The 19,371-nt window shown below is 44.7% G+C and overlaps 1 protein-coding gene across 1 annotated transcript in view; it reads right to left on the bottom strand.

Moving 5' to 3' along the window:
• Positions 1-17,928, bottom strand: part of ZSWIM6 (zinc finger SWIM-type containing 6) — a 134,722-nt gene extending 116,794 nt beyond the window's left edge. Inside the window, exon 1 of the mRNA XM_080636515.1 lies at positions 17,406-17,928. Within this exon, the coding sequence (XP_080492641.1) occupies positions 17,406-17,913 (508 nt within the window). The 5' untranslated portion in view covers positions 17,914-17,928. The remainder of the gene's footprint in view (positions 1-17,405) is intronic.
• Between the last annotated feature and the right edge of the window lie 1,443 nt (positions 17,929-19,371).

Here is a 19,371-nt window from a genome sequence, read left to right as displayed (position 1 = left end):
ATGACAGTATTTCCAAAACTGACACATTGCTTTTAGTTGTTTGGTTTTTGGTTGGGTTTTTTTAAAATTTAATTTCCCAATTTACTAAGCATTCACACTGGTCTAAGTCAACAATCATAGAATCACAGAATGGTTAGGGTTGGAAAGGACCTTAAGATCATCTAGTTCCAACCCCCCTGCCATGGGCAGAGAAATAGCCACTACTATCTAAAAGCGAAGTTTCATACACATGATTTCAGTGAACAATGTTCTTCTGAGACCTCCCAATAGCTAAGGTTTCAACCATTACACACAGAACATCATCTTTTTATTACCTGCTGTAGTGCTATTCTTGCAAAAACACTATTAGGCAGCACCTCTTAAAGATTCAGACCAGCCAATTCTGAGCCTGCTGTTTCTGCCCAATTATTGTGAGCTAAAACAGACCCGGTACTTGCATCCCAAATCTGTAAGAGATTCAACTTGATGGAAACCTATCAAATCACTGTACACACTCTTAAGCTCTTCTGGGATGCACTCAGCAGAAATTGTGTGGTAAAAGTAATTTCATGAGTTCCAGCTCCTAGTCTGCACACAATTCTATCTTTAAAGACTGATACATTTAAAGAGACTACCACATGAACTAAATCTGCCATCTGCACAGTGTAGCTGACGGGAACTCTGGCCTGAATTCAGATAGCGCTGAAGTGGCTAAAACTACATGAACAATTTCAGCAGTAGCAGTAGCTATCTGAACCAGTAAGACCTTTTCCTCCTATCTTCAAAACCTAAAATCCAAGAGTTGTCGGAGACTTCGCTACTACGTCAAACAACCTTGTATAACTTCACACCTCCTGCAGCAACAAAGACTGTGCAAATGCACAGCTGGTGGCACATTCATTGCTCTGCAGAAACTGCACTGTGGACAGTCCCCCAGCAGTGACTGTAAGTAATCCGCAAGACTTCACCCCCCCGGTGGAAAGCAGTCAGCTGTCTCGAGGAGGTGAGAGATGAAGGTCTGAGAGAGGAAGTAGCAGCGAGCAGCTGAGGCGCAGCAGCTCTTGGCTGCGCACCCACAGGCAGCATTCTCACCTCCAGCTGGTGCAAGGGTATTTACGTAATGCCTCTGGAGGGCTTTGGCAAGGATGGCAAGTGCAAGCCAGGATTCCTGAACCAGTTCTGCAGAGTTCTGAACCTGTGAGCAAATCGTGTGCAAACACCTAAGTACGTTCTTCTGGGGTTTGGTGGTAGACCTTTCCACTCAACCCCAGAGCTCTGATGAGAACATCCACTCTGAGCTCTCTGCTCACTTAACAAACATCAATCCCAGTAAGGTTTAAGTTTGGCAGGTTTGAGGAGGCTCACTCAACTGCAGTGCACAAAAATCCCAAGTTTCACCCTCTTAAGTGCCTTTCCAAGAAAACAATGCTTTTTCACTGAGGCATAAAAAATTTTCCCCAGATTGAAGACAAATGATACTCAGTTATAACTTAAAATACTTTTTCTAGACTAACCTGAAACTGTGTCACAATCTTGGATTTGTGCAAATATAGTAATTACAGTACACACGTCCAAGCATAGCAAATGACAGAACTTAAGAATTTCATGAAGATAAAACGAAGCCTACAAGCACTGCTCCTCTCCTCTTGCCCCACTCAGGACCCGTAAGCCTTCATTCTTTCTGGGGTAGTACTTATTACACTGAATACAACTTACACAAGCTTCAAAATTAAACACTTCTGTTTTATTTGACAGTGTTTAAAGAACCTTTTGCATTACTCATGGGGATCGCTCTCTCTCCTATTTGTTCACTTCATGTGAGCAACAGCACTGTGCATAGCTCAATACCCTGTTTCGAACAGCCCGTTTCCCCTGATTGTATCTGTCTTCAAAATAGCGAAGAGGAAGCAGGAGTAGAAGTGGAGTGGTTAAAAAACAGAGAGCCATGAAACCACACTAACTGGCACAAAAATGGAAAGACTGATCATTCTCTTTAATGGACAAGAGTCCAAGCTGGTACTTCTTTAACAAACCTGGCTTGCAGAAATCATAGCCAGGTTATGAGAGTATATACACATCAAACACCTGTGATCAGCCTAACACATGATTTGACAGAAAGAAGGCATCTAACTTCATAAGACTGTCAGCAGCGCAGCAGTGCAGCAGGAAAGATACCAGACTAGGTAACTTCATCTTCCTCAAACGGAAATACTTCGTTTAGGAGCCTGGATAAATATGTATGGCAAGCACCACCGGCAGAGGTCAGGAACTAGACACTTGAATCAGGGTCACGCAAGCCCTCTTCCAGCAGGAAACAACCAGGAGAGGTTGAGTACCTCACTTTAAGCTCTGTACAACTTAAGCACCTGGCCTCTCCCTCATGCATGACAGCGACAATGTTTAGGCAAAGCCATAGGAGGGCTTTAGCAAGTAAGCAACCCAGATCAGTCCTTCTTCATGAAAGCGGGCTACTGCTGAAAGCAAGCCAGTCATAAACTTTAATCTCCCCCAGAGCAAGCAGTTGAGAAAGCCAAAGCATCCTCTCTCAGACAGACCCATATAAAGCCCCATGAAATCTCTCTTTATGGTAAAGTGAAGCCATTTCTGCCCTGAAAATGAACTCATCTGCACTGTGAAGTGTGCAACAGTGCTTCCAATACCCTTTTTCCCTCCACCAGTTATAGGCAAGCTTAGTTCTGCATTAGTTAGGTCCATCTGGAATAGATCACACATTGGCTTTGACTCCTGAAAACTGATCATTTCAGTAAATACGCCTCACTTAGCAGAGCAGCTGTCTGTCATTTAGCTTCCACACTAAGCAAGTTCTACAAAAGCAACAACATTCTGCTCAACTGCTGTTCTACTTGGGGAAGCAATAATGATATTGGAACCTCACAAAGCTATTTTAGACTCTTAGTGAGGTTCATATCAAAAGTAGTTGGTTTACAAGCAGTAAGGGTTCTTCCCTTTTATGTGCCAGCCCTACAAACTTAGCTTGAGATCTCAGAGTTATGCTACATCATTTTCTTCTCAGGCACTACTACCAGTAATAAAGACTATGCAAGGCAACTGAAATCTCTGCTATATCACCACGACCCTACAGCCTCTAGTGAGACTGATGAGTAGCAACAGATCCAAGAAGCAAAGGGGAGACTCCAGCTTGTTCTTAGCTATGTTGGCTCAGCAGGCATAACCAGACAAAAAGCTGTGAACACTTAGCTTAGCAACTGAAGTCAACAGCTATGAATGAAAACAAACATCAAACGCATTATTTGGTCACCAGACTGCTGCATAGTAAACAGAAAAATTGCCTGGAAAATCTGTGTTATACACAAATATGCTGAAGCTCAGCACCATCTCAAAAGAAGGGCAAAGATATGAAATTTGAAGGCAAAAAGCACCTTTTGTAACACCTATGCAGACAGGGAGACATGATTATGTACATCTGGAGTAAGCAGTTAGGTATTTACTTCCCCTTTCCTGTACTCTTAAAGATTTGTCTGGCTTCTTTTAACCACTAGAGTGTGAGAGGTACTCATCACTTGGCCAAGGTTTTGTAAGACACTGTGAATGAAGAGATGTGAAAGACTGCACACTTAGAGGCCACTACACACAGGCTGAGCTCAGGAAGGGCCCATGACGATCCCTCTGGAACAAATAGGCCACCTTCTGCCACAGGTGAATTCCAAGATAAAGCAGCCATCTCCTTTCCCCAGGCAGCAGTCAGGTCTTCATGGTCACTTTAAACCAGCCCAAGTGCGACTGACACAGAAAAAAGCCCTGCCCTTCTCAATGCGCCCCTCTTGCAATCTCCTTTCCCTTGAATCAACACTAGCATTTTCTCAGCCAATAAACCAGGTAAAACTCACCAAGCAAGATCTGACTTCATAACCAGGCCAGTTTTCTGGCTCACCATGCAGCTCCACAAGCCCTGGCACAAGTTGCAAGCTTGAGAACTGCAGCATCCCTTTGCCAGCAGCCTGCATTGAAATCAGCCTAAAGCAACTATGTAACTTCAGGGTGAATAACACACAGTGGTCTTCACAGTGAGTGAAGTTCGTAAATGACAATCACAAGAAAATAACCTTTCCAAAATACGAGTTTGTAAGCACACACACACACATTTTCTTTTCTAAGAGTTACACAATGAGGCACAGAGCAGTAAATGAGTCACGGCACAGTAAATGAGTCAGTTATTTAATTTACCATATTCATGACAAATATTTCATAATGGAAAATATTTATTTTGATAGGCCTGTTTCATAGTCCGTCCTTGAAAGAGTTCACCAAGTGACAAGAGAGAGCAAGTCTGCTGGAATGGGCTCTTAGAGGAGGACCCCTGTGCTCACAGTCCTGCTGTGCTGCTCTATCAGCGAGTTTCCTCAGGGCAGCAGGCTTGGCCAACCAGGAATGTGCCCCCTCCCTAGAAGAAGGGATGGGCAAGAGTGATAACACTGCTAAATTGTAACTGGAAATACAGTTTCAACTTCTCTCACAGTAAAGGTTTATGGCCTTTGTAATTTATAATCTTTGTCAGGCAACCTAAGGTTACTAGCCTTAGAAAGAAGACAGACATGAGGCTTGTATTTTAGCTTTAAACCTGCGCTTCCAAAGAACACAGAACACTGGCCTTGGCCTCTGATCACCCCACTACCTTTATAACAAAGCCAAGGTTTTGCAGGCCTGTGCAAGAGCCTCTGAACAGCAAGACACACACAGCTCAAGCCAGTGGAGGCCCTGTACCACTGTACCAGCATGTCCATGTCAAGGCTGGTAAGTTGTAACCACCACACCAGACACTGTTAAGACACCTACAACACGTATTACTAACAAACCCCAGAGCAGTCCCCTGCTCACAAACACATATTCGTTCCTCCTGGAAAGCAAACTGACCAAAGGTCCAGCAGTGCTTACGCCTGAGGAGGAGGAGCTGCTCGGAGCTGAGAGCAGGGTGCAAGGGCTCTGTGGGGGACAAGCACATCAAAGGCCTCTCCAGCCTGTGCTGAACATGCTTCTGGCAACTTAACACTACTTGTATGCACTACTGATGAAGATTAAATTGCAGGCTACTTCCACAGCAGTCCCACTCCACACCACCCTGCAAACATACCCTTCCCACTCCACTGCTGGCATTTCAAACCAGCATCAGCTACAATACTGACTGCAGTGATGGATCTGCTCTTTCTGCCTTATTCACTCACACCCATCTCCATGCTCAGGACATTCATTTCCCCACCAAGGCTGAACGCAGTGCTATCCCTCCCAGGCTGCTGGCCCAAAACACAGCTACAGGTAGCCACCCATGCCTACCAATCAAGCTACATGCGTGCTAAGCTAATATGTAGACTTCTTTGTGCGCTCTTATGCTGCTGACTCTCCCACCTTGTTCACCCATTAACTTTTGCCTGAGGGGTTTATGTTGTATCACACTACCTGTCCCACATCACCACCACCTCGCTCCCGCAGTCAAGTCACTGAGCACGCCAAGGCCCTTGCCTGGAATGTGGTTCTGCATTGGGCCTTTGCTGGTTCCAGTGCAGTATCATACTGGGACAGCTCTCATCAAGGTCTTCAGAGGAGATCTCTTCTGGATGTGTTTCAGGTTTTGGATTCCTGTACCTTTCAGCACTTTTATAAATCTATGATTCCTCTCCCAGAACTTTAGACTTTTACTGGCTTTTGTGGTTTTCTTTTACTTCCTAAAAATCACAGTTCAGTGTCTCATTGTGCAGTCATCCTCCTCTGCTTCCTTTCAATAGACATTTCTCAACACTTTATCTCTACTTCTTAACTTCCTTTTGTTATTCAAAGAGGGAGGGGAAGCTGGACCTCATAACAGGCACAATTCACTGAAGTCCATGCCCATGATTCACATCTTTCCATTCATCCTGTCTAACTTTTCACTAGCTACCATTTCACACTTTGAGTAATCAGGAAGTAGCAGCTTTGATCTTACCCCCATCTTCCTACTTTTCAGCTTACTGTACATCCTAGGAATAATCAGATTCCTAACCACATCAGCACTTTTCCTTGTCCCCCCATGCATACACAAGTACTTCCTCTTGAACCAAACTAAACTTTGGATCTCTTAGTTACTGAGATTACAATGCTCACATTTGTTCTACTTTCCAATCTTTACCATTTATCTTTGACCGCTACCAATGACAAGTTTGTCTTCCACATCGCCTCTTCTTAGCCACAGGAAAAAATTCTCCAGTCCTTTTGATCACCATTGTAGCAACTCAGACAGATCTCTTCCTCCTTCCTCTTCCTACCTTTGTCTAATAAAGCTATGCATCACTCTTCATCAGATTCCTGTTTTTCCTCACTGCACCCCCCCCCATCCTTATTCCCAGGTCAGCACAATATACAGCCCTGGAAAAAAAAAAAAAAAAAAAATCTGTTGTTTGCAAGGTTGGGTACTACAAATATTCACTATTGTGGGAAAAAAAAAAAAAAGAAAAATATAAGAAAACATGTCTCCTCTTTTTGCAATATATAGTGCTTAAAATTAAGCCATTTATTGCCTGTCGAGGAGAATTAAGCCACGGTTTCACTATGGCTTACAGTAAAAGAAATTCAGTTATATCCTATGATCTTATCAATGCACATTTAACTATGAATAAATCCATTTCAAACATTTGTACAAAGCAAAGTCAATGGTTTTGTTTTACCACTGTAATGACTGAGCCGCCATGACTCAACAGAACAGGAGCTTCTGCTTCTGATAAAGTACCATCTGACAAATACCCTTCAAATAGAAAGCGCTTTCTGAAAAACAGAGTGTTTCCTTTATGCGTCAGACACCTTATTTATAAAGCTGAAATGGGGACATAAGTTGAAAAGAGAGGCCAAGAGAACACCCACTTGGTAACTTTAAACATACTATATGACTTCAAAAGCCAAAAGACAGCTGAGGTAGTTTTGCCCACCTGTTTCGTGTTGTAGGACAGAATATATCAGCTTCCCTGACTTTACTAATACCCTCACAGGATAGACCATGTAGAGGAAGAAGTCATTCAGACTATATCCTCCCTAAAATACACTTCTTCAGGATTTACTGAGGTCTTTGACCTTTACCATAACTCAGAAACCACCACTCCCCCACTTACCTCCCTAGCCTCTCATCTATAAAGGTCAAAGCATTTGCTACCTCTCTTCTCTTCAAGTACATCTTATACAATGAGCCAAACTCTTGTTTACTCCTAAGCACTTCTTCACTCCTGCCACCAAATCACAGAATCATAGAATAGTCAGGGGTGGAAAGGACCTTAAGACCACCATGTTCCAACCCCCCTGCCATGGGCAGGGACACCTCACACTAAACCATGACACCCAAGGCCTCGTCCAACCTGGCCTTGAACACCACCAGGGATGGCGCATTCACAACTTCCCTGGGCAACCCATTCCAGTGCCTCACCAACCCATTCTAGTGCCTCACCACCCTAACAGTAAAGAATTTCTTCCTTAAATCCAATCTAAACTTCCCCTGGTTAAGTTTGAACCCGTTACCCCTTGTCCTGTCACTACAGTCCCTGATGAAGAATCCCTCCCCAGCATCCTTGTAGGCCCCCTTCAGATACTAGAAGGCTGCTACGAGATCTCCATGCAGCCTTCTCTCCTCCAGGCTGAACAGCCCCAACTTTCTCAGCCTCTCTTCATATGAGAGGTGCTCCAGTCCCCTGATCATCCTCGTGGCCCTCCTCTGGGCTTGTAGCCACTTGTATTTATTATCTACCTAATCAGAAATCAAGCCTGTAAATTATTTCCAGGATACATGACAATATAAAGTTTGATTACTGAAAACTTGTCAGTAAAACTAACTGGTATGCTGCTTCTTAATTTTTTAAGTAGCACTAATCCGGTTATTCTCAGCTTCCTTACCCCATCAAACTGCCACGGCATCTGTTACATCAAGTCTCATTCCTAGTCACTGCCCTCCATTTATGTGTTAGTAGCAAATTTAGCTGAAGTCAGCTCTTAATTCATGCATTTAGATGTCATCAGTAAAGCTGCACAATGGCTCTCACACAAATCATGGCTTGCAGTAACAAAGCTAAATAACAGCTACGTATTTTAGCTCATCCTTATCCCTCTGCTCTAGAAGAAGCAAAACTGAAGTTTCATGCTTTTGTGTAATACAGCTAAATCCAGGCACAGACACAGAATATAATGCACCTGATATTTCATCCCCAAGACATTAATTGTAGCCAGTTTGCAAGGTTTCAGTTTACAACCTAAATCAATGGAGGAACTGAGACTCATTTTGCATGTACAACAGCAGTAGCACAGCCAGCTGTCCCAGTTGTCAATGGTCATAACGCAGTATTTCAGAATAAAAGCATTCCAGGTTTCCTGGTTTTAGCTAATATATGAAACAATTCATTTAGACTATTGATTTTTCCCTGTTACTGAACTTTTAAAATCAGCAGACTCAGCAAAATTGTCTTGAAGAAGCATAAGCCATGTTTAATGTGGTCTCTGAGGCCAACTTCGTAAATATGCGGATGAGTGTTTAACTAAGAGTACTTTTCACCCTCCCAAAGCAGCACATTGTATTCCGCAAACAGGAGAAGCAAAATAAGTACTTCACTGAGGCAACTGCTGTGTATGTAATCGATGGGTTACTGTAAGGTTCTCCACTCAACTTTGCTGAATTGCCCATGTTTTCTAGAAGATTCCAGGGAGATTATCTGTAGTTGTATTTGTTAATGAGTTCTTAAAACAAACATTTTATCCATGGTCCTTTCATAGCCAAAGCTGCAGCTAAATAGCAAAAAATGACCAACCACTAAGCATATGAAACTCTGACGAGGACATTACCTTCGTTTATTTATATCTATCTTCCATAAATGTACTATCAATCCCATCACTGAATATGGATTGGTGCTCTATGAACTTTAGGCAGTCAAAATATCAAAGCTGAACGTAGAAATTAAATACTAACAATAATTACCAAGCTGCTAACAATTGTAAACTAACAATAACTGTGAAGCTGCTCTTGACAAGGGTAAGCTAGAAACTGATGCGCTGAAAAGAGTCTGTGTTGCCACTATGCCTTGCACACACAGCTGAATACTGCTAAGCAGAGAGAAAGCAAGCCTCTAATACAAAATAGGAGGCAAATTTCATGCACATGGAAACAAATCCGAGAGAGCCAGTGCTGGTAAAGGTCTTTAACCCAAACCCTCACTTTTACCACAAGTTTAAAAACCCCAAAATAATTAGAATACTCTGTTACAGATTGTAAATTTGTCTCACACATCATAAAACAGTTTATCCAATTTTAAGTGCCTCAATGGTCGAATATCCTTTATTTCAATAGTCAGTATAAATTAAACACTGTAGTCAGCTGCACAATTCTTGCACAGTTTATGCACTATATTTCCAATACTACCGGCTGTCAGTAACCAGTTAGCAGTTAAACTTGGCATGTGTACAACAAAGCGTCTCATTTCTTAGAAGTCATACAGCTATGCAACATTGTTTTTTCCCAGCTTTTAAAACAATCCTTCGAATGCAATTAACTTTTGTCAAAAAAAATTACAAAGGTAAATATTAATGCCTACTTCTGTGAAATTTATTCCTACTGTGCCATTTTTCCCCACCTAGTTTTCCAATTCCATAACGTATTAAAGGTCTGACACCAATTAACAATGAAAGATGACTTATGTAAACAGGCAGACTGTTAAATAAAGCAGGACAAAAGGTAAGTCACCTGAATTTTTATCACATTAATTCAGTAAATGAGCTTCCGATTTACCCAATCAGCCAGCTTCACTACTGCGAATTCAAACTTACTGACAGGTTTTATTTTATCCTTCCAATTAACATCAGATCTTCCCAATCATTGCCCATGTATTTCCAAAGCAACAATTTCTAGATATTTCAAGACTGCCAAAGGTACTCACTTGCAACAAGGAATAGGGGTTAGAGTGAAAAAATAACTAAAAAATTTAAAACAACTAAGTGTTCCTTTTCAAAGTGTATGATGGTGTGCATCTCAATTACATTAAAATATACTTTAAACACTGTCAAAGATTCCCTTTCAGAAAAATCTTTCAGAGATTTTCAAGAAAAAAAAAAATCTTTCAGAGATTTTCAAGAAGAAAACTCTTTCAGAGTTTTCCATTTTTCAGAAGGGTTTAATAAAGCATTGGTAAAAGCCCACACTAGGAGATGCTTCAGTCTATACTGAATTCTGTCAAACCAGAAAGTCTTTTGTACAGCCACTCAGCTCCCACAGCAGGTCTTTTATCAGTTCTAACTTAACCACAGAGGAATTCCCTATACTGTAGTTACTATTAGAAGGCTACGCTCCTCTGGTCTGTTTGCAGATTTGCAGAATTAAATCAGGAAAAAAAACTATTTTAAGATAGGGTCTTACATCACAAGTTTTCTAGATTTCCTGGTCTTCAGTAGCAGGGCCAAGGCAACAAAGACTGGATGTGTATTCGTGCTTCACTGCAGGACAGCGGGGTAATGCACCACAAGGGCATCTCGTAAATCATGGTAATTGGCATGTAGCTTGAAGGAGAATGCAAACCAGCATACAGTACCAGCCAACATCCCTAGTGATCCAGGTCATAGAAGGTTACAAAGCCAAGTCAAGGGCTGCAAACGTATCCAGCTGAGAGAAGCATTTTACCTAGGTAGTCTTAGATAGCAAACCGAGAGGAAAAACTGGAAGTTCAAGGGGACAGATCTCCCAGAACAACAAGTGCAGTTGTTGGACAGTACTCAAGTATTCACGTGCTGTCAGGCTGATGGCATTCCACGCAATCAGAATTCACATTAAATCTATACTCTTGTTGCACATGAAAGCTTTTTATAATTTCAAATTAGCTGCTGTCACACATAGCATATTCATAAATTAGGATAGCTTTTGTCAGTTAAAATAGTGTGGTCCCTTTTTTCCTTTTGTTTTTGTTTGTGGCTTTGCCTTCAAAAAACAAAAAAAGGAAAAATGGAGTAAATATTAAACCTAATCCCCAAAGAAAAAAAACAGCTAAAGAGAAAGAAAGTAAAGGGATGTCAGCTGCATTCCTGTACTACCATAATTTTGCTCTCATTTTGGTACACTACTACGAAGCTTCACAATTTAATCTTGACATAACTAGATTACCCAGACAGGAGGTGACATTAAAATTGAACCCGTGCAGACATATCTTACAGTCTGCTGTAAGATATACTTTACCCTCCACCAGTAAAAACTGCTGTACCTAATAATACACTATTAACTCAAAGCAGGTTATATTTCTTAAATTAGAACTTCACCAGAGTCTTAACTAAGGGTTCAATTTTAACAAGTTTGTTAAAAAAAAAACAAAAACAAAAACAAAAACAAAAAACAAAAAACAAAAAAAAAAAAAAAAAAAAAAAAAAAAAAAAAAAAAACCAAAAAAACCCACAAACAAATGACACAGCAAAATGCAGCAACTGGCTCCTGAATTTTAAGGAAACTAGTTTGTCTAATACTGACTTTTAAATAGTTCCAGCCTACTTTCATGCACAGATTTTGCTTTTAGTTAATTGTTCATCTCTGACAGAGTACAGGGATAGAGTGCGCACACACAGGCGTGAGTTGCTGGCATGACAACTGGCTCAAATTCAAGAACTGCTACATACCAAAACATCTGATCATCTACAGAGATGGAATCGCTTTCTAACACAGAAAGCAAGCTTTGAAAACAAAAATTGTTTTCTTGGAAGTGAGTAAAGCCTTGAACTTGGGGGGGAGAAATGAAACATGAACACTGACCTTAAACAATGAAAAATTTTGTTATGTAAACACAAGATAAAACTATTCCATAGAGGATTCCTTGTTTTAAGAACTGTGATGGGAAGTGATTCACAACTCATTTTCTCCTTAAAACCTAAAATTCTAGAACAGTATTGACACTGTCCTATTACAATTATCCTACTCTTCATAATTACATTTAAAGACAGTATAAGGTTTTATTTTTGTACCTTGAAATCACTCTAAAACGTTTACTTTCTCTCAAAATCCAGATTAGGTATTTTTAGAAAGAGTGCAAAAGGCAGGAACCAGTTTACAAAGTCTTCCACATTTAGTAATCTAGTCTTGAAAGAAAGCTTTTTTCCCTCCCCCTTTTTTCAGGGGATCCACAGAAATTATTCAAGGTCAAAGATAGTACATCAGAGCACACAAACTGAAAATAGCTTGAGCAGTCCCCTAATTAATGCATTGCATTCCAAATCTAACAAGGAAACTGGAATGCATTCAGATGTCTCCCTTTCAGGAAGAAGTATTTCAAAATTAGTTTACTTTTTTCTGTTCGAGAACTTGGGAACATTCATTGGTAGTTATTTCTTAAAGCGAGCTGAAACTGAAATCAATGAAGATATTTTTGCAAGACTCTACTAGCCTTGGAACTAAGTCAAAATAAGTCCAGCAAAAAGTCAGACATCATTTGTTTACCCCCCTAGCACAATATTGTATTAACAAATTCTGGATTTCTTGCTTTAGTCATACATTCCGAACCAAACCCCAACATCAGGCTGACTGTGGAAGAAACCATGCTTGTTCCTTCAGCATGTCACCAGATCAACTTCTCCTTAAACAGGCAGAGTTTAATACAACCTTTCACCCTTGGAAAAAGATCACTACACATACCAGAATGATTTGGTATCACTGGACACCAAGAAGTTAATGGAAAACACTGTGCCTACACCTAGGGAGACTTCATTTTGCCACACCACTTTACCTGCATTATTATTTTTTTGTAACTATATCCATGTGTCCTACAGGTGTTGTCAACAACAAATACATATTGCATGGATCAGCAAAGATCATCATCTCTGCTAAAAGGTGCATTTCAATTCATGGCATAAAAACATTTGTGCCAACTTTGCTAATAAAATATTTGGTGTGGTTTTATCAACAGAAAGGTGTTTCACATACTGTTGGCACTCAACCCTGCACGAAGATAAATTACACTTCTTTTGCTTGCTCACCTATTTCATATTCTTTTGAGTAAAGAGGACTAAAAAGAACAAAAATTATTAACTGGAATCATCATTTATTAAAAGTATCTGAAATTTGCTGACTACAATCACATTCCACCAGAATTACATGCAGCAATTACCAACATGGTCTCGTAAAGCTTTCTCTTCTTCCTCATGAAAATATGGCTTCTGGTTTTGAAGGTAATCAACAACTTTCAGCTCTTTTTTAAAACAAAGAAAGCAAAAGTGGGGGCATAATCAGCTGTAACAATAGCTGATAAAAGAACCTCTGAGTCAGAAGATAAATACTTCTCTTTAAAAGAAAATCAGAAAAAAAAAAAATGAAATCACAAGTCTTTAACTTCATTTACAAGTCAAGTAATGTCCAGGGAGCTCCAACCATTATGCTACACTTGAGAAACTACACTTTTTCTCTAAAAAGTATTCTGGTTACATCCCCCAACCACCTATCACTGAGGGGCTTTAGAAAAAGAGGTCTGCAGCTGCATGCCAATGATGCTGTTTGACTGAACCGTCTCCCACAGCAAGGCAGGTTTCTAGCTCACAATATCAACATTACATTCTAGAGCTGTGCTAAGTGCCAGCCAATCCTTTACATTATTTTCCTTCCCTAAGAGTCTCTTCCCTCTAACTCACTGCCTTGCCATTCATACCTAAGAGGCATGACTACCATGATTATAAAGCCTCATGCTGCCATGGAAAGGACTGTAATGCTTTAAAGGAAGACCCATGTGAGCAAGCAGGGTCTAGGCAACAAAGAATACCCAACCTCAAATTACGGACAGACAAGGATACTCTAGGAGTACTTCTGTGTCATATTAAAAAACACTTCAAGTACTTCTAATGTGGATGCAGCTACATCAGTAAAGCTGAGCTTCACAGCACTACATACAGCGAGGGTAGTCTCTGTCTTTCCCCAAGTAAGAAGGGTCACACCAGCAGAGGCACAGTGCTTTTTTCTTCTCCTAGAATAGCTGCATTAAGGGCTCCCACCAGGTCAAATGTGCTACTGAGGGATCACACCTCTTCCTAACCTTGACAGCCACAGCTGTGACGACAATACAGTACTGTATACTAATTCAGGACTAACCTCAGAAACCAAATATACACTTCAACATCTAAAAGCGTCTGCTATTTCCTGGCATCTTCACAAATTTGGCCAAATGAAACACAGCCAATTTCTAATTTTCCTCCCAGATTGTTGTATTTACTCACAAAGTGCTTTCATGTTTAGACTGTAATTTTTACTAAAAATACTTGGTTTGAAATAAATGAAAAACATGTATGGTATAAAAGCTCTGGTTTATGCAGTTAAAAAGGGCTGCTTTAGAAGACTGCATTCTGTTTGGTTTTTTTATTTATTTATTTTTTAATTAACTAAAAAAGAAAGTCCTTCATATCTAATTGCAATATATCAAAAACTATTAAAAAAATCAATAAATTAGATGCAAATGAAAATCTGAAGCCAAACTCTTTGGAGAAAATAATATTTCAAAATTAAGTGATGCTAATTATTATGCTAGTACAATATCATTCAACTTCAAAATAAGCTAGCAGACAACTTTACTACTTGATTACTGAGAACGTTGTTTATGACTATCACTACTGTGTCATCTTCCTTTTATGTATGATTTTCTTTTCATCACACACATGAGATGAAGTTGGAGGGGGGCAGTATCACACGAAGATTTTTATCAGGCTGTGGACACAAGGTTTTGAAGTTTTCCTGCTTGCAATAAGTGGACATGATAAAATTGCCTGAATGTTTATTTAGGGGTAGGCTGGAAGAAAGAAAAACTAAATTCAGAATGGTTCCATTTAACAACAACTGAACTGAAATTCATGCTTTTCCCTCAGAAATCAAATCCCTGTATTCCCCATTTATAGTAATACTTAAGAGTTACAAGTAAAGCTGTTAGAACTGATATGTAATAAAATGTACTTTGTCCAATAACTGCACTTTTCCATAGTACAAGAGTAAACATTTACAGAATTTCCATTACTCATACTGCAAAGAACATGAGTTCACATTTATATGGTCGCTAAACATGCACTCACATAAACTCAACATTACATTTTCCTCAATGCTACATATTCAGCCATATTATATGGAACCAGTTCCATTCTCTGTCCAATATAATTCACTGAAGTTGAACTGGCTTTAACAGTTGCACCTTTCCGCTGCACAAGGAGTACACTGTCAGCAAGAGGGGGCCCTAATGATACAGCTACCTGTCCAAATTACACAAGAACTTTCCTATAGCAGGACCCAGCCTCTCAAGTGCTCCATGCCTCCCTCGCCAGGCAAGCCAAAGCCTTCAGTCAGAACAACTGACATGTTTCATATCGCCAGTTCCTACTACTATTTTTGTGCAGCCTTCCAAAAGAGACTCACATAAGGTTGGGGGGGAGGATGGGGAGACATCAAAGCAGATGTATTTTCAGCAGTAGGTATAGCATTTGTTCGGAATGTGCTTAAGGGCTCCAGAAGCAGCAGTCAACACTTTAGTTGTATTTATGCATATTTTCTTCCTTCGCATTGACCCTTGCCAACATTTCATAGTGCTCACCCCCCCTTTTGAAACCATACAGAAAGTTACTTTTTTCCTTTCACAACTACTCACTGAGGCCTATTGCACCACTGAAAGCAAGCAAGGCAAAGCCCACGCTGGGTGTCTGTCTCCTAGAGAAGATTGCATCTTTTATTTATCGCTCCTTGGCTTTATTTTCACAGTGAATTCCTGGCTTAAATGCAATCAGCCAAGAAACCCTCCCTATGTGCACTCCTGTCATTCCTCATCGCTTGCAAACAGAATCAAGTGCAAGCTAAAGGCAAAGGAAAAAAAAAAAAAAAATCTCAGCACTGCCAACCCAACTAAAAAAGCCCTACTTCTGGTTTTGCCAGTCCTGAGGAACCAGAGATGTGCCTCAGACCTTTGGAAAGAGAAAGCCAAAAGATGAAACTTAAGAAAGTTAATTAGATTAAAAAAAAAAAAAAAAAAAAAAAAAAGTCCCCGTAGGCAGAAGGGAAGGGCACGGAGCCTGGGAGCAGGGACACGGCTGCCCTTCGGGAAAAACTGATGGCACGCTTGCGAGCTGCCCGCCAAGTACAACCCGCAGCGGGCAGGACAGAGGGTTTGAGGAAAACAGAGGGGGGGATCCCGACGTCCCCCACAAACACAGACACACACACACACACCCCGTGCCGCCGCCGCCAACAAAAGACGAGCAGCAAGGCTCTTTTGTTTGGCTTCCCCTTTTCGGGGGAGGAGGAGGGGAAGCGACAGAAAACTGGAGGGGGGAAAAGAGACACAAATAAACATGCAAATGAGAACAAAGTGGCCGGGTCGCACAAAGAGCATCACCCACCGGCGGTGGGGGAGCTGTCTGCCGGGGGTGGCTCCCGGATGCGAATGGGGGGGCTCGCCAGGCAGACAGACCCCCAAAAGTGGGGGGCACCGACCTCTGCAGCCTTCTAAACACAGGCAGGGAGGAGTTAACCCGGGGCGCCCGCACCGGGTGAAGAGCAGCGGCAGGCGGTGGGGCTAGGGGGGAGGAAAATAAGGGGAGGATATTGTTCCAGGAGGAGGAAGAGCGGCGCTTCCCCCCCCTCTCCCGGTCACGAAGCACTCATCCCAAAGCAACTCCCCCCCGCCACAGACCCCCAGGCGGGGTGGATCGCGCCCCCTCCCTCCGGCTCGCCGCCGCCGCGGCGGCTGCCCTAGAAATGCCTTTGTTCGCGGATCCCCTCCGCACACCCGCTGCTGGGGTCTCACTCCGCTTTTATGTCTTTATTTTGGACGGCGGCGCATCCCGCCCCCCCCCTCCTTCCCCCGCCGGCCGCCCTTCTGCTGATTCATTTCCACCGGCGGTCCCCCCCGGGATGGAGGGGGTGGCATCTCCTCGCTATTGTGGCTCGGGGTAAAGAGATGACCCGGATTACCGGGGGTGGGCGCTGGAAGAGGGCAGAACCAAACGGGATTACACGGGCTAGATTACGGGGAGCGGACACGGCGCTCTGACGGGGTGGGGGGGCGAGTTAAAGGGACAGGCGGGGGGCGGCCCGCCCGGGGGCCGCGGCCCTGTCACAGAGTGAGGGAGTTACTCGGTGTCCTGGATGCGAGGCGGAGAACTCCACCCCCGGCATGGTGCGGAGGAAGGTGGCCGGTCCCCATTACAGCCGGAGAGCAAACGGCTAGTACGTGCCGGCCGCAGGGGGCAGCTCCCCGCCCGCGCTGCCGGACCCGCCGCCAGAGTCTGCCGGGGCAGGGGAAAGGCTCCGCAGCCGGGACCGTGTAAGGCAGGCAGGCGGGAGGCGGCTTCCGGACTGCAGGCGAGTGACATGCAGCGGGAGACCCTCGGCGGGGGAGGCCGGCGGAGCCCTACCCGGGTGGCGGCGGCCCAGCTCCGGAGCGCGGCCCCGGCCGGTGACTCACCGACTTGCAGGACGTTATCGACGCAGCCGCCGTCGAGCAGAGCGATGCCCCTGCGGAAGGGCAGGCGATTCTCGTCGGCGGCAGCGGCGGAGTCTGCGGCCCCGCCGGGCGCGGTGGCGACCCCACCGGCGGCGGCGGGGTCATCTGAGCCGGTGTTGAAGGAGGAGTACATGCAGATCTCCCTCTCACTACGGGGGAAGGACCAGTAGACGATCCTGCGCTGCACCGGCTCCGGGATCCGCTCGAACCGCTCCTCCACCCGCTGGAATGGCCACTTCTCCGCCACCTTACGAGCCGCGATGTCCAGCAGGGACTCGGGGCTCTGGGTCTTGCCGAGCGGCAGCAGCCCCAGGGCGGCGGCGGCAGCTGCAGAGGAAGGTCCGGCACAGAGCGCCCCGCTGCCTGGTCCGGCGCCGCCCGCCCGCTGTCCCGGCCTGCACGCCGAGCCATAGCCGGGTCTGCAGCAGAGGCGCTTGGCGGGGGGAGGGAGCTGGCCGCGCTCCGCCATGATCGCGCCGCTTCTAAGCAGACAGCGGAAGTGGCTGTACCCTATAAACGACTCCAGGAAGGCAGCGGACACCCGCGAGCCCCTCCGGGACACGCCTCCTTCTGCCCTTATGTGGTGTCGGGGGCGGTGCCGGGCAAATCCCAACGGCGGAGGGGAGGGGCTTATGCAAATCAGCGGCACGAACGTAAATAGAACGGCCTGAGCGAGGCTGGCCCCGCGCGCCGGCGGGCGGTGCGCCGCGGTTACCCCAACCCGCCCCGAGCTGATGTCACGCGCGCAAGCCCGGGCGCGCCTCGCTCGCGTGGTGGGAAAAGGGGGCGTGGCCGGCGGCGCCCCTCTCTACCGCCATATAGGGAATGGAATGCGGGGGCGGGGCCGCCGCGGCCTCAACCCGGTCACCTCTGCGGGGAAAGCCGGCGGGCGGGTAGAGCTGCGCTGCGCCGCAGGAAAATACGGTACCGGCTGAGCGCGGACGCGCTCGGTTGTGGACGTGGGGGGCCGGCACAGCTCCAGCGGCCTGCCCGGGGAGTGGGGACAGGGAAGTGAGGCAGAGCGGCGCCAGCCTTCCGCCGCGGCTCCGCGGGTTGCTAAGAGCTGACGCGGGCGAGTCGCGGCGGGGCAGGTAGCAGGGAACACATATGCTGGAAATGCCTCTGCTCCTGCCGTACCGGCCCGCCTCTGGGGCGGTAGCCGCGGTGTGAGCCCCAGCGCGTGCCCTCAACGAGCCTGTGCGGTGCCTCAGCGGGCTGCGCCCCGACCTTTTTGTTTCTGCATTTCCCCGCTATTAGATGGAACACGGCACCGGCCGCTGGGTACCCGGCGCGTGCGGTGCCGGCGGGTGCCGAGTACCAGTCCCAGGCGGCCCGTTCGCTTCCCAGATGGTCCGTGCTGGAGCCCGAGGGCACAGGCTCGCCGCCGCCGGCCCGCGGTGAGTCACTGCGGCGGCGGGGGAGCTCCGGAAGGCGGCCGGCAAGGGGTGACTCTCAGCGAACGGTGCGGCGGCAGCGGGGCGTGCGGTCGGAAGGGTTCTGTAGTGGGTGCCTGCGGTCATCAGAAGACACGCCATTCATTCGGGATCGCACAGAATGACTCAAAGAAAGTGGCCTTCCTGAAAGTGAAGAGTGAGAAAACTGGGCACAGTGACAGGCCGTGATGTATTTGTATACATATATATACCCCTAAATATCCATATACATATATATATCCATATACATATCGATATAGATACATATCTATATGCCTATCTGTATGGATTGGTATACAGTTTTATAGATGCGTATCTATCTATATTAATAGATACATAGATATCTTGAGCATATATATATATGTGCTGCACAGCACTGAGTAAATACCACATGCAGCCCTTGCTTGTGACGGGGAGTTCCAGTCCTAATTGCAGCCACACTGGCAATGTAACATTTTATGAAAATACTATACAATAAGGATCAGGGCAGTCAA

This window comes from Psittacula echo, assembly GCF_963264785.1.
Source record: "Psittacula echo genome assembly, chromosome: Z".
Classification (NCBI taxonomy): domain Eukaryota; kingdom Metazoa; phylum Chordata; class Aves; order Psittaciformes; family Psittacidae; genus Psittacula; species Psittacula echo.
This window is presented reverse-complemented; position numbering and strand designations above follow the sequence as displayed.